General features: G+C 37.4%; 1 protein-coding gene across 1 annotated transcript in view; it reads right to left on the minus strand.

Annotated features, from left to right (window-relative positions):
• Positions 1-1,136: 1,136 nt before the first annotated feature.
• LOC119850973 (meiosis-specific coiled-coil domain-containing protein MEIOC-like) overlaps positions 1,137-16,810 on the minus strand; it is a 40,759-nt gene continuing 25,085 nt past the window's right edge. Inside the window, 4 exon segments of the mRNA XM_043509760.1 lie at positions 1,137-7,688; positions 11,501-11,681; positions 11,813-11,947; positions 13,240-15,040. Of these exon segments, the coding sequence (XP_043365695.1) occupies positions 7,432-7,688; positions 11,501-11,681; positions 11,813-11,947; positions 13,240-15,040 (2,374 nt within the window). The 3' untranslated portion in view covers positions 1,137-7,431.

A 16,810-nucleotide genomic window follows, 5' to 3' on the forward strand; every position in this document is an offset into this window, starting at 1 on the left:
TTTTCAGTTGCCTGGAAAATAAAACCACACCAGAGGAAGGGATAGATTTTGACATCCTACAACTTGCATGCACTGTTTGGAACAGACTGAGGAACCACCTGGTCACAAAGCACATGTTTAATTTTTCATACGTAAGGGGAGTTGACAAAATCTTCCACTTCAGGGGATAGAAAGGGATTAGACTGAATTAAAGATTTTATTTTAGTTACCAGAAAGCAGATCACGTGGAAGTTTTAATTTCTGACCCTAAAATCTTTTTCAGGTGAGGATTGAGGTAATTTGGCACTATATTCCATAAGAAAAAACAAACAGTCTGAATTCTTCCATTGATTTTACATTGTTTGGATTTGTGACTGATAATATACTCTCAAAACATGTGTCACACAAGCTATACAAAGTAAACTTTTATATGTTGTATATAAAATAAAAGTAAAAAGGATCACAGTGAATTAAATGAAACAGGAACATGTAATTTAATAGATCTAGAACATTCTACATATTTTGCCTATATCCTCCCCCGTACCCTTTGAATACCGATTGTCATCTTAGGCCTGAACCTGCAAAATGCACAGACACACACCTGGGTCTATGCAGAGCTCCACCAACTTTGTGGGGCTCTGTGTGGGCCAAGGGGTCCACCTGCACATATCTCACTGCAGGATCAGGGTCTTAGGTTGTCAGCTCTTCAGTGAAGGGCCTATCTAGGTCTTCTTGTGTTTGCAAAGCACTTAGCCCAAATGGTCTGATCAGGACTGGGGCTTCTAAGTGCTAACATAACAGAAATTGATTTGTGATGCTTTGTGAAATAATTACAGCTAAATTGTACATCAACTTATCCAACAAGATTGAATTCCCTTGCAGTAATCTCACTTGCACAGGGGGAAAAAGAGGTGAAAGTTACTTAGGTTATTTACTAACCCTTTCTCCTTTTATGTATTATCAATTATTAGTTTATTAATTCATTTAAGTTTTGATGTTTAGAAAGATTCTGCACCTCATACATGTGACCTCACATCTGGAAACTGGAATAATGGATATTCCTCATCAACACTGACCCATGTAAAACAAGTATTACCCATTGACATCTAGTGTTCCCACCACACCACAGACATTTACTGAAATAATACAGTCAGTGATTTAAAATACGAAATACTTTAATTTTTATAACCGTGTTACCCAGAACATACAACAGGTCTTTTCAGTGAATTACAAAAATACCCCAAACAAACAAGAAACACCTCGCATATAGAACAGCAGCTCATAAGTAACATGAGTTGAACTGAATAAAACAATAGTTGTAACTATTTATTAGGCACATACATACAACACAACTGATTATTTAAATAAGGAAACAATCACATACATAAAAAAATGCTAGAAAATTACACTGGCCATGATTTATTACAGGATTCTCATAAATCTGTGACTTTCATACATGTAATACAAATCTTAGCATCTCTTTCTACTGTTGTATCTTTTTCTTAATATAAACCATATTTAAGTGTACACATCATGGTAGGTTACATTACACAAGTGAAGACAATCTAGCTGCAAGGCTCCCTGGTGTTCCACATAAGAGAGTTGTCTAACCGAAAACAAAAAATGCACACCAAATTCACTAGTTAAGGTGTATCAACTTTCTAAAATAGCAAAGTATGTCCCAACAGAAATCTGTGGTATAAATAACCTTTTTTAAAGTTAAGTGTTACACAAGAGGTAGAAGTGATATTTTTCAATGTTCATTAAATATCCAGTTATTTTACAGAAACACTGAAATAAGCCTAAATTGACTAATCATTAAGTATTAACAATTGACATCTTGCTTCTTTTAGTTAAATGTATACTTCCACTTATTTCTGTTGGGTCTACTGAATGGATTAACTCACAATAGCTTTCTTCAGTAATATTTCACTAACAGTGTAAAATTTGTTTCAATTAAATGAGATTGACCAACATACATGTAAAAGATATACTTCAGACACCAAACAGTATATTAAAATATAGACACTATTAGTCTTTGTATATGTCATAAAAATAAAAGTAAACTTATTTTCCCCATATATATTGGAAATAGCCTAATTTTGTGGGGGAAAAAACCTATGTTCATTAAGTTATTACTGTGCATACACAAGTTTTAGACCAGTTTTATTTTGTATAGTAAAAAAATGTAAAGCAACCTTTATCTGGAATTGATTTTTTTAAGTTGACACTGGTCTATCCTCGCTCTCATTAGTTAGCTTTTATATAGTATATGCAAACAATTTCCTTTTTAAAGCTTATCTAGCAAATAAGAAGCAGAGGAATTATAGTTTCAGTTCCCCAATTCTAAAAAAGTTGCTCAAAACTACTTTATTCCATACATTTTCAACTTCTAACAACAAAGGCTAAATAAATACATTATAATGCACCTTATTTTTTTGCACCTTTAAATTGTAGTATTGCTAATAAAGAAAAATGAGTCACCACACTATAAAATTGACAGATTTGGTTGCACTATTAAAAAGTAAAAAACTAAAGAAAAAGAAAGTGCTTTTTAAAAGCAAATTGTAAAACAATTTATCATAAAAAAGTAACTTCATAGATATACAGTTTTTCCTTTTATAATTATTTATATGTTTCCACAAAACAGAAAAGTGCTGGTGATTGAGACAGATAAAACTGCACAAGAAACAAAACAAGATCTTAACACGGTTAAGGCTGTATTTCTATCCAGGCAAATCAGGATAAAACAAGGTGCAAATTTCTCAAAAGCCTATTGATTTAACTCAGCCAAAGCATCTTATAGTAGGTACATTCCTCAGCTTTAAATGAAAGCAGACTATTCCTCCTAACTCCAAGATGTTACTATGTTCAAAAACCTTACAATAAAGTTAGGGAAAACATACGTTTCTGGAGTTTCCTGATACCTAATGTTCAACATGAACTGCAAAGCCTGTATATACAAAAACTTAAATAGTATAAGACTTAGGTCAGTAAAACAGTAAACCCAATTGAAGTCAGTGTCTGGCAAAACTATTGACTTCAATGGAAGCAGGATCATGAACAATTTCTGTGTAGCCTTAATTTCAAATGCATTTACATTTAAAGACACATTTGAAAGTTAGCTCCTCCATCATATTAGCCTAATATACCAGAGTGTGGTGTTCCTGCTCTCTTTTTCAACTCTTGCAGTGTTGAAAAAGAATCCTGAACTCAAGTCTTCACAAAATAGCGGAGACCTGCACATTTTACAAAAGCCAATTCTACTCAAATGTCCTGAATGGAAAGGAGAATTAATTTAAAGCTCACTCTCAGACCCTAAGAAAAAAACATACCAGTCATCTTTTGGATTGCCTCAGAATCCATCATTTTGACATAAAGCTGCACAGAGCACAGATAGAAAATGAAACCAGCTTTCAGAACAGGTCAGAAAATGGCATTGTGTTTTATATTATCTTTTAAAAATAATTCTAAAGGGTTTTACATTTTATTCATAGTAATACTGTATAGCAATTAAAAAAACCCAAACACATCCAACTTCCTATAGGCCATCTCCTTAGTTCAGTGAGAACCAGTAGCTGTGACTTCACAAAATGATGTGTTCCGAGAATGTCACATTGAGTAGCATTGAAAGCTATGGTTTCAGGCCGAGAGGAACAGAGATGAAAAGACGTGAACGTTAGTTATGTGCTAAATGCCCTTCACTATCAGGGACATTGAGCACAAATGAATTTTACTTCATTTAGAAAAAAGTATACATCACTGTTTCCACAAATGGAGGAGAGCAAAAGGCAGAAGATGAGGCCCTGTAGAAAGCACCTGGTTTGTTGTAAAGACTTCTTGATCCTCTCGATCCAGAGGAGATCCCCTCTGTTGGGACATGGCACCACACAGAACAGCCACATTCCCTGACAATCTCACTTCCCTTAATGCTGACAAATTAATACTGATCTCATTAGTGTTAACTTACACCAGTTCTATCACAATAACTTTACTATCATAGGGACTCTGGGGATGTAGAGGAGGAGAGGCAGAGGCACAGGTGCTAAACATACTGGTGGAACAGTACTCACTTTGCAGCAGGCCACACGCTTTCTGTTGGGGGGAACAAAAAAGTGGAAATAGGAAACAACCACAAACTTCCAGTCCACTATCGGGGGAATAACCCATAAAAGGGATGTTAGCTTGTGATTTTTAAGTCTATACTGTATTGTGTTATCAATTTAGGATCTTGAAGTTTCAACCCTATTCTAATAAAATAAATACAATTGTATTTTAACTAACATGATTTGAACAAGAATTCTTAAACATTCAGCACTCTTGGAACTGAGCTGACTAGTATTGTGGACTAGCCGCAGTGAGCACGCAGCACCCTCATCCCCACATTTAACCACACAACCGAAACGTGCGAGCCAATTAGAAGAAAAAAGGACAGGAAGGGGTGAAAACTTTTTAAACAGAAAAATTCACCATATACTATTTGACTGCTCCACAAACTAGGAAACTCACAAACCACTATCCACTTTAATCCAGATTGCTAATTAATAACCCAGGTCTGCTTCTCCTGAAGTCACTAACATGAGACTAGGATTAGGCCCTGAAAAACCAGAAAGGAAATGATATTTATTCACCTGAAGCTCTGAATGGAATATGTATGGAACCTGCTTTTCATTATCAAATCAAACAGTAGTCAATTAGGAACACTGTATGACTGCATAGAACTCTTGTAATCCCAAACTTACACTGGTACACTTCCAAAAGACTGTATTTCCCCCCTGAAATATAGAAGAATGTGTACCAAACCCAAAACAGAACTGAAGTGTCTTGAAAGAATTTTTGTTTTTACATGTCAATTATGTTAATTGTTTAAGTATTTCAAGAAATGGGCAGAAAAATTTCCATATTAAGAAGACCATCAGATAGTTCACATTTGAAGAAGAAAACAGGCAGGTCAAATCAAAAAGAATTAAATGTGCACAATTTGCATTTGTGGGCAACACAACTAAACCCAGTTATGAATACACTTGACTTGTGGCAACTCTCAACAGCTATGGTGCCTAACACATGTTCAAGAGTCCATAACTGGACAATCAAATATTATGCAGGAAAAACACTAATACCATATGCTACATTAGCTATAGTCAAATGCAGCTACATTTAACCCCTTTAAATGTATTATTAAATTGCAACAGAAAGCTGAAGTGAGCATACACAGTTACTTACCGTTTTTGAAAAATAAGACTTTTAAAGGCACATTAACTATATTATGAACTGATTAAGATCACATTCCTTCACAATAATTTGCATACAAACAATACAATAAGGACCTAATATGCCCAATACATTCAATACTACAAAACAATCCTGCAAGACTACAAATTATTCTGTAAATAGAAATGCAAATCAAGACTTTCAAATACTGTTAACAGGAAACAGAAATCGTAACTTAAAAACTTAAAATTCCAACAACTCAAATACTGTAAACTCTGAAAATGTTTCAAACCACCAACTATAGTTTCACAAAAACACATTTGACCTTCAGATATTAGTGCAAACAGATTTTATACACACACACACCCACCCCACTGAAATAATTCTCTTCAGTACCAATTTTTAGTTTTAGACTAAGGCTTAAAAATATCCACTGAAATCGATTAAGTTTTCTTTAGAAAATGTGGAGAATACTTTTAATAAGATTCTGCCTTCTAATAATTCCTTTGTTTAATCAGTGGATCAAAATGAGGCTTTAGTGACTTCCTATTCTACAAAATGATGCACTCATCACCTCATTACCATTAACAATGGTACTACCGCTGATACTATATTGGTACTAATAGAACTATAAGACTACAGATGTTCTAGAAACATTCACAGGTCCAAAATTACAGACTGTTTGGAATATTTAGCAAGTACATACATAGGCAAACAGAATTATATATTTATCAAGAAAGTGTCAAATTCAATATCATAACATCATGAAACACAGATAAATCTTCATTTTAAGTCTTTGAACTTTTTCTCCTGTCCTCAACATAATTATTTTTTAAAACAAGAACTGCGCTCCAAAGCCATTCATCAATATACTAACACCTAAGAAAACACTTGGTAATTAGTACATTTTGAAAGACAATCTAACATTAAGACACGATTGATAAAGCATTAAAATACTCATAAGTAGTGTGATAAGATCAAAATATGAATTATTCATCCTTTTCTAATTCTTACTCTGTACATTCACATTGATACGTAACGCTTCTGATTGTCTAAGCCCCAGGATGAAGACTAGTAAATAGCAATTAAACATATGAAATCTTCTCATGCTAAAACAAATCAGTTAAACAGCTTTGGTAACCTAGTATAGTTAGCTTTGTGTAAATATCTTGCAAACATCCCTACCCCTCAAAAACCCCCTATATACTGTGTGTATATTTATATATAATATACATAGTTCCTGAGTAAATCATTAAATCTGATTATTAGGAAGGTTTGGCAAAAGACCCAACTGTATATTATTAAAATAGAATTTTAAATAAACATTTAATCAAAACATTAAAATAAATATGGAATGTTTCTGAAAATTAAAATACCATAAACATATTACTAACCATGTAATTTTTCATTAAGTGCATACTTACTGTTTTTAACCATTAGGCAACAGTAAATCTAATTTCTAAGTCTGAGTAACAATTTTATGTTAACTGCCAATATGTATTTAAATGCAATGTACTGCAACTCTAAAAATTCCGTAAATTAGTTCTTCATTTATTTATTATGTAAAAATTTTGCCACAAGGATTATACTATGGGAACTTTTGGTTTAGATTAGTCCAGTTGGAAACTTTTAATTGGCAGAACAAGCACGTCATGTAACTAACATTAAACTCTGATTATTCTAATCAGACTCTTGGCAATTACCTGAAAGATCTGACACCCTGTCACAACAGCAAAGCAGAAGTGTGGACTATTCAGTGTTGAGTGACAGTACAAACAATTACATTTTTTAGCAATCATTCTGGCACTTACAAGAATACATAATGGTGCAAAAACCCCAATAATTATGAAATACCCTTTAAAAATGACATTTCTAAAGAATGCTAAATTTTATAACTAACAAATGAAGAAAAGAATCAAAATTAGCTTAGCCACTCACTGGTTTCTCAGATCATGGCTTGAGTCACAGCTGATACATAGCTTTGGCTAAGTGGTCAAGAAAATGATCAGCTATTGCCCAGTTCCCCTTATTAATAAAATCTTTATCTTACATAGAAGACACTGCAATACCAGCAATATTAAAACTGCAATAACATTATTACAAGAAATATTTGTCAACACCAGAATCACAGTTATAAAATTGCAGCACTGATCAATTGAGTTATCCTTATTTTTTCTGATAACCTAGCACAAAAAGTTCTCCATAGCACAATTCACTTTCTTCCTTTTTTTTTCTGCACAGTTATTCAGAAATCTGTATGGGTTCCTCATGTTTCTCTTTTTTGCTTCCCTGGTCTTCAGGATCTGCACTATTTTTTTTTTGTGTGCTTGTGTTTCCTGGACAAAGCTCTTGCAATGCCCTTTCGACCTCCTCCTGTTTCACTGAAGTGCTTAAGGAGGTTTTTGGTAGAGTCATCTGCAGTGCACACCATAAAGCAGTACGAGCATTGCGTGTGGAAACAGCTAACTCTTTAATGGCAGCTGCCAGAGCAAGAACATCTACAAAGACAAGAATATGCAACCACATCACAACAGAACTAAAACCACCATGACATCTATTGATTAGACAAAAATCTCTTGAATTCAGCCAACACTTTGTATTATAGTAATGCAATTCCAAGAAACCATGGGAAAGATTGCACCCTGTTATTAGAGAACCATATTTCAAATATTTCTTTAGTTATATTCTAGGCTTTCCAATGCACCAAAGTTATGAGATAAATTCAGACTCCAGAACACGGGCTGTTGGTAACAAATGGTGCTGACATATAAAGCAGGGGGGAAAAAAAAAAAGGAACTTTGTATTAACAATTTCCTTTCCTTCAAGATAGTGTGACAACTTGTCATTCACTGAGTTCAGCCCATTCACAACAAAGGAATTATTGCACACCCTAAAGGAGATTTAAACCCAAACCTGCAAGTCCTATACCAGGGGTTGGCAACCGGCGGCACGTGTGCCAAAGGCAGAACACGAGCCGATTTATACTGGCACGCTGCTGCCAGCTGGGGTCCCAGCTGCCACTCCCCACCCCCTTCAGCCTGCTGCCAGCCTGAGTGAACAGAACCCCAGGCCGGCAGCGGGCTGAGCGGGGCCGGTGGCTGGGACCCCGGCTGGCAGGAGCCGGCGGACGGAACCCCAGACCAGTGGTGGGCTGAGCGTCTCAGCCTGCCGCCAGTCTAGTGTATTAAATTTCTCCCCATAGGAATGTGCTACTTGCGGAGCACCAGGACTGGCAGCCGTAAGTAGTACACCGTAAGTAGCACATTCCTACAGAGAAATTTAATACACTACACTGGGGTAGGGAAGGCTGTGCCTCCCCAAACAGCCGGCCCACTTCCCACCCCGACTGCCCCCCTCATAACCTCTGACCCATCCAACACCGACCCTGCTCCTTGTCCCCCCCTCCTGGGACCTCCTGCCCCGACTACCTCCCTCAGAACCTTCCACCCATCCAATCCCCCTGCTGCTCGTCTCCTGACCACCCCCTCCCAGGACCCCCCCATCCCATACGCCCCCTTCGGGACCCCACCCCCCCATCCAAGCCCCCCTGCTCCCCGACTACCCCGACCCCTATCCACACCCCTGACCGGCCCCCTGGGACTTCCATGCCTAACCAACCACCCCTGTTCCCTGTCCCCTTATCATGCCACTCAGAGCATCAGGACTGGCAGCTGTAAGCAGTACACTGTAAGTAGCACATTCCTATGGGGAGTAATTTAATACACTAGACCCATCCTCGCTCAGCCCGCTGATAGTCTGGAGTTCTTAAAATATGTTCTCTCACCCCTTATCAAAAGTTACACTACAATTAGCTTAAAAACTTGAAAACTTAAAAACGTTTTCTGTATATTACAGAAATCGTTAAAAATGTATAATGTTAATAAATACATAGATTTGATGAAACAAAGTTGTATTTATGTGCCTGCGCTTAATTTGTGTTTTTGATGATTTACCTTCTAAAAAATCTCGCATGTCTCGCACCCCCAGAAAGGGCATCTTGCACCCCCAGGGTGCGTGCACCCCAGCTTAAGAACCACTGCACTAAACTGATAAGATCTGAATTTTAATTTAATTTTAAATGAAGCTTCTTAAACATTTTAAAAACCTTGTTTACTTTACATACAACAATAATGTAGTTACATAATATAGACTTATAGAGAAAGACCTTCTAAAAATGTTAAAATGTATTACTGGCATGCAAAACCTTAAATTAGAGTGAATAAATGAAGACATGGCACACCACTTCTGAAAGGTTGCCGACCCCTGTCCTATACCTACCCTTCCTGCTTGGTTTTAAAAATGTAAATTGGAGATTCACCTGATGGAGATAGCCAATGCCTCACTCAGTGAGTAAGTCCACCCTTCATCCTTCAATCATAGAACAGACTGACCTACACTTAAATACACCCTGGATGCACTCGAATTGGCTAGTATCCACTATGAAATCTTTAAGGTTCCCAGCAAGCTAGCAATAAATCACTTTCAGTCTCATTGATCTCAAACCAAGATATCGGCCCCTACACAATCTGGATTTACCCAAGAACATGGAGCAAAAACTGTAATTATTGGCACAGATGGATGTTCTCTTGATGTAGATGGATGGAGGGCAGCTTTCCACCTTTATCCTGGCTCTCTCTGCAACATTTAACATGGTCAATCACGATATACTGCTCTGTGTAAGATACTTATTCCTTGTGGATAATCATAACGAATCAAGAAATCACGAAGGAGAAAACACCTTGAAAGACTAACTCTTGTCTTGTCTCCTTGTAAGATCTAATCTTCAGTTTGCCTGTACAGGATGAGCGGTCTTTCTTGTTGCATCTGGACTGGTTGAAAGGAGATACAAGATTTATAGTATGTATGGTCTTTCTGGAGAACATGTGTGGAGGTAGACAATGACTTTGTCTTACTTGAAATTCTCCGCCATTCTTGTCTGGGTTACACAGATCACAATCACCACTATGAAAGTAGCAACTTCTTGCTTGAAAATATAACCCACGGAGGAAGCCAAAGCTGCCTTTTAACTTGTGCACTACCCATGAAGGGTCTGGATGGAAATGTGATTGGGAATAAAACTGTCAGAGATATTTGTCATTAAAAAGCCAATTCTTTTGTCCTTGTTTGGGATAAGTTCCTCCAAACAGGCAATTGCAGTGGAAGTCTACAAGAATCAGTCTACTCACTCAAATGTGTTTTTTTTTTTTTTTATGAACAGCTTTTCCAGTCTGTCTGACATCTTTAAGAGTAAAAAGTCCACAGGATCAGGATGGCCTTATTTTTCAACTGAGACTGTGGATTCCACTTTTGGAGTCTGGACATATGGCCTTTTCTATGTGGAATTTACTTACTTTCAATTAACTGCCTAATACAACTTCTGTTCTTGGCAGTGAACTCCAACTCTTCAACACCAAGATCTGGGAGTAAAGCCTGTTGTTTTCATTGCTAGCAGGGAAGTACTAGCCCACAATATGCTTAACCTTAGGATCCTAGGCTTCTATCTTACATTAAGAGTTATCCTCCTCCCTCTTTTTTTTTAAACAAAGCAAAAACAAAGAAACCCAACTTTTCTTTTTCTTTTTTTGGTGCCTCTAAATTGGATAGACAAAAGAGGTCTGGTTTTGATGCACCAGTGCACTTGACTCCTGTCAAACATTCTTGCTTGCTATCCCTCGGCAGAAGCTGCCAATAATGCCAAATTTGTAGTGGTTTTGTGACAAACAAAACATCAATTAATAAGCAGTGTAAGACCAAGGAAATTTTCACTGTGTAAGCTAAGAAGGATGAAAGCCCACTCTCATTCACTATTAATGACGAAGTTCAATTTGTTAAAATGAGTACAACCTAATTAAGGATGGTGAATTGCTTACGTGGCAGATATTTTTGTTTGGTATCAATTCCCAGTCATAGGCTACCTTTTTATAGCGATAACTCTCTTATTCCCTGCCTGTTAAATAGCAGCATGCACTGAAACAAGTAGGAATTCATCCAGAGTCTTTAATAAAATATGATTATTTAATATAATAAAGAGAGCTTTTTTTTTTAAAACCGAGAAAATATCTTGTGACAAGAAGGGGTCTAAAAATCAACACCACAAAACAGAATAAAGTCTATGCAGAAATTACCTGATACAAATGAGGGGGATTTTTCTCTTTTAAAGTCAAAGGCACACATATAGAGAAAGTTTCTGTTTAAGGGAGTAAGTCTACTTGTTGCCATTACAACATTTAAAATGTGTTACAAATTGAATTGAATACAAATTGGAAAAAAACCCCATTTTTAGAACTACAAAGCAATCAAAAGTATTTACCTTTTTCATTATTATAGCGAGGTGCTCCTTGTCTCTGTGGATTGGCAACATTAACGATCTCATCTTTTCGTCTTGCTTGTGTAACATGAATGGCTTCTAAATGATGTTCCAGAGTTTTGGATATATTCCCGTGGACAGGACTACCGCGAAGCCTTTCCATTTTTCCTATTAAGGTGAGCACCTAACGAATATATTTCAAACACCAAAACAGTTAATTTTTTTAAAATCCTACACAAAATATAATAAACCCACAAACATATAACCTGATGTTACTAATCCCTGCAGAAGATTCCATGCTGTAAGTATGCTTACTCTGGCCTGTTCTCGTAACTGGTCCACAATCAAACGATCCACTCGTGAAGGGTTAGCAGGAAGTCGAGAAACAGGAGTGTTATTTGAGCTAGATACCCGCTTTCCTGGAAAGTTTCTTGCAAGATCAGCTTCGGTCTGAAGAGAAAACACATACCTTTAAAATATTTAGAACGGAGTTTCATACTATAGCCTAAGCTTTTCTATTTTTTCACTACTACATGGATGCATGAGACGTGTCTGCTGTTTAAGTCTCTGGAGGCATTTAAAACAAGAAGAAGTCATTATTCAACTTTAAACTGACAACAACTGGCTGTAAAAATAAGGGTACTTATTCCAAAAATAATGGAATTCCATACAAAAATTCCAAGTACTACTTTAAAACATAAATCTAGAATCAACATCTGTAACCAACAAACAAAATTATCTTTACAATGTTAAACAGACTTGGGTACAGATACAAGTAAATAGAAGGATCTTGCACAGTCCTTGGAAGGTTAAACTGTAGCTTTGTCACACCAAATTAGAGATGTGAATTCCCAACTGCCTACTGATAACATTTTGTTAAGGGCTCTCAGATGGTCAAATCCAGGAACTACTAGCAAGTACATGAGATGTCCTCAATTGCTGCAGTGGTTGTGTTTGAAACCCCCAAGGATAATCCCAGGTTTAACATTGGCTTTGAGACGGTATCAGCCCTGAAAAGTCATCCACATGGACATGAAACTCACCTATGACTACAGCCTAAGCAAACCCCAATACCGGGCAGATAAAGTTGGGACAAAGCCAAAATAATACGTTTTAGAGTGACATCTCTTATATTTGAAGTCAGATATAAACAACCATCCTCTTGGCCCTCCCTCAGTTCATGCTGAACTGAGTACTATACAAAAATAGCTGGACTAATAAAGGCCCTGCTTTATCAACCATTCAGGCTTTAGCTATACAAGTCACATCAGTGGCCTCTTCCACGATCCATGGATGGTGGTAACTATTGGCTACCAAACTTGCACTGAACATCATGAACCAAAGAATATGATCCATGCCACCAGATAATATAAGATCTTTGGCCAAAGAGGGTACTTGGTTAAGCAACCACTGGTGTCAGGTGTAATTTAGTTCAAGAAAATGACTGCTGAATAAGCGGTCCTAACTCCTGTGTCGCTGAAAAATGAAAGGTGAACCTCAGTCTCATGCACAATTGTACGACATTCACACTGTTTGGTATCTTCTTACAATTGTGTATACTCAAAATAGATTGTTGTAGATGGGGCTCAGAATATTTAGAGTAGAATTAAAGTCACAATATTTCAAAAAGGCAGCAAGACAGGCTCCTTTTTACCAGTAAGATGCAGGAATTTCTACTCTACCTAGCTGTTCCTTTATAATCACCATCCTACATACAAGTCTATCATGGTATACATTATTACCTTTTTCCTCTCCTTCTCCAGAGCTCTCCACTGTTCATAACACTCTTCCAGTCGAATATGAAGCTCATTAGCAGGTCCACTGCGATTTCTTGGAGGCCTATACTTGTTAAAAGGAGTTGGAAAGGCAAAGTATGGCGCATTTAATTCCCCACAAAATAGGTCATTAATGAAAGGATTCAAATGGTTAAAATCATCATATTGAAAAAGATCAACCAGTTCCGAGAATGGAAATGGTGATGGAGGAAAAGCAAAATTATTTGCTGACGGAAAAGGATGGGGATTAAATGGAGTAAAATTGGGATTTTGCTTAAAATCAGACAATAATGGGAAAGAAGGAAGAAAAGAAGGATTGATGAAATCTGACATGTTGCCACCATTCTGTTCTTGCTTCTTTCGGAACATGTTGAACTGTTGCTGATTTTGTCCTGCGTACCCAGGATGGGGTATCCAATTCCTTCTACCTCTTCTTTCATCTTTATTATAGTTATCTTGGTTTTGCTTTTTGCGAAACCTATGATACTTTTCAGACTCATCACTTGCAGAATTCTGCTGTGTTAACCAGTTGTGTGACAAATTAATGGGTATTTTACGATACTGGCCTTTATTAGTCAATGAATCATGCTGGGAAGGTCCAATAGGTTTAATTTGTTTCTGATTTTCTGCAAATAAATTTGAACCCCCCAAGTTACTAGGAACACTATTTGACATTTGTAACCTTCCATCTTTCCTTGAAGAGGGTACTGGTGACAACTGTGAGTAATAAGAGGGCTGGGTTACAGACTGATGTGTGGGAGATCCACTGGACATAGTTGAAACCCCTGAAGAGGACTGTGGGCTTGTTACTACTTGGTTTTGCTTCCTATATGCAATATCTGATGTAGATGTGGGACTTAAGATTTTACCATCCAGCCATGTATGTCCGCGGTAAGGTGAATGAAAATTTCCATTTTGTTGAGCAGTTTTTACAGATAAATGATATTCAGAAGGTTTTCGAGAACATTCTTTAGGATTAATATGGCTCTTACATTCAGAGTTATTACAGGTTTCTCCCAAATTGAAGCTATTATGGCCATTTTGCAAGTGAGTTTCCTGTGGGTTTCTATTTGTTCCTCCAGGAAAACTATTTTCTTTACTAAATGGTTGATTGAAAAAATAGAGTGATTGGTGAATAGATGGCTGTGCTTTATGAGAAGCTGTAAAATCTTCATATCTTTTAGAAAACAAATGGTTGTCCTGGAACACTTTGCCCCATGTGCCATTAGCATCATTGGAGTACTTTGCTTGCTCTTGTTTGTCATTTTTCGTAAGTTTGCCTCTTGCTTTGTCAGTTTCCCAATACTCTTTCTGAATACCAGTGCCATCTTTAATTCTGCATTGAGAAGAAAAATTACTAAAATCAGAGCAGTTCTTTTCACTGTCTCCATTTAATTTCATCTTATCATAATTGCACACGTGCTGATTAAATTGTACATTCTGAAATGCTAATCCTTCTTGCTGAATTACGGCATTATTTTCAAAAGCAGAATTTTCAGGATAAATGTTCAAGATATCATCAGATGGCCGAGTATAAGGGTCAGAAGGAGAAAGCCAAGACTCTATAAGATGAAGGTCTTCAAATCCTCTGTGTAAAGTCTCCACATCAGGTGACTTTTGCAAGTGTCCTTGATAATAGCTCTGTGTGCTAATCAGGTTTGGAAAATCTTTACTTTGTAAAGGGTGCTTAGAAGACAGACCTGAGAAGTCACCATTGTTTCCAACGTCAGATGCCCACATAGGGGGAAACAATCTCGACAGAGAATTCCTGTAACAAATAGAATTGCACTTTTAGGAATGACTAAACACATTTATGTTACATTATAGCTTTGTTCAGAGTTTAGTGTTTTTTCAAAATGCAAATCTACTACTAAAACCTTTGCTAAAGATATAATTTCAAGCAGCTTTGTCACAGAAATCAGCGATAAAAAACTACTAGTGTACTAGACTGTTGACAGCCTATAATTATTTCCTAAAGTCTATTTTTTATTGTTTTTTCTAGTCACATTTTGGTGCTTCAATCACTACTATTTGCCCTTCATAATCTTCAGAGACTTAATTATTTATTCTTTAAGAGTTTCTGTATTGACATTTGAACTTATATAGCACTTTCCATAGAAAGATTCCATAGTATTCTAAAACAAAATTAAGCCTCACATCTCCGCAAAGTTGATTCCATGTTCTGCAGTAATTCTTATTTCTTTAATTACATTTTCCTTGTTCAAAAGTATGTTTTTGCCCCCAGCAAGAAAATTATTTAAATTACTTGCTATAAGGTTTTCTAATCATTGTTTTAAAAATATACACATTATCCTGCTCGATGTTTAACAATATTCGTCAGCCATCAGATACAGATTTGACTCCTGTAATCGTTGAAAATGTCTGATGGCCTCCCCTCTTAGCTACCTTCTATGACGGGGTGGCCAACCTGTGGCTCTGGAGCCACATGCGGCTCTTCAGAAGTTAATATGCGGCTCCTTGTATAGGCACTGACTCCAGGGCAGGAGCTACAGGTGCCAGTGTTTCAATGTGCCGGGGGGGGTGCTCACTGCTCAACCCCTGGCTCTGCCACAGGCCCTGCCCCCACTCCATCCCTTCCCACCCCCTCCCCTGAGCCTGCAGTGCCCTCGCTCCTCCCTCCACAGCCTCCTACTCGCCACAAAACAGCTGATCAGGAGGTGCAGGAGGCGCTGATCGACAGGCCTGCCTCAGAACATGTAAGTCTACAGGACCTTAGTTTAAAATTTGCTTTAAAAATATTTCGTTAGTGGGTTGCTGAAGATTATAAAAATCACGTCTCTAAAAAATCCTTGCATAGATTTTTAGATGCACAATCTGAGTATTCATCTTTAGCCTTAAATGCTTGGCTCTTCAGACATATCGTTTTTTAAATAAATCCTTCAAAAGGCCACCCTTATCTAAAATACACATGTGAGCCTGGTCTGCTGTCAGGCATAGGGGCACCAGTTTAATAATATTGCATAGGGCCCCATAAATCCTAAGGACAGCCCTGAGAGGAGGGCAAGAAAAATGATTAGGGGGCTGGAGCACAAGATTTATGAGGAGAGGCTGATGGAACTGGGATTATTAGTCTGCAGAAGAGAAGAATGAAGGGGGATTTAATAGCTGCTTTCAACTGCCTGAAAGGGGGTTCCAAAGAGGATGGATCTAGACTGTTCTCAGTGGTAGCAGATGACAGAATGAGGAGTTATGGTCTCAAGTTGCAGAGGGGGAGGTTTAGGTTGGATCTTAGGAAAACCTTTTTCACTAGGAGGGTGGTGAAGCACTGGAATAGGTTATCTAGGGAGGTGGTGGAATCTTCCTTAGAGGTTTTTAAGGTCAGGCTTGACAAAGCCCTGGCTGGGATGATTTAATTGGGTATGGGTCCTGCTTTGAGCAGGGGGTTGGACTAGATGACTTCCTGAGGTCCCTTCCAACTCTGATTGTCTATGATTCTATACCCAAAATATGGGCTCTTCTTGGAGACAATCAAAATGATGGCTCTTATCACTATGCATTATCAATACATCATTGCTTC

This window comes from Dermochelys coriacea, chromosome 2 (genome assembly GCF_009764565.3).
Source record: "Dermochelys coriacea isolate rDerCor1 chromosome 2, rDerCor1.pri.v4, whole genome shotgun sequence".
Classification (NCBI taxonomy): domain Eukaryota; kingdom Metazoa; phylum Chordata; order Testudines; family Dermochelyidae; genus Dermochelys; species Dermochelys coriacea.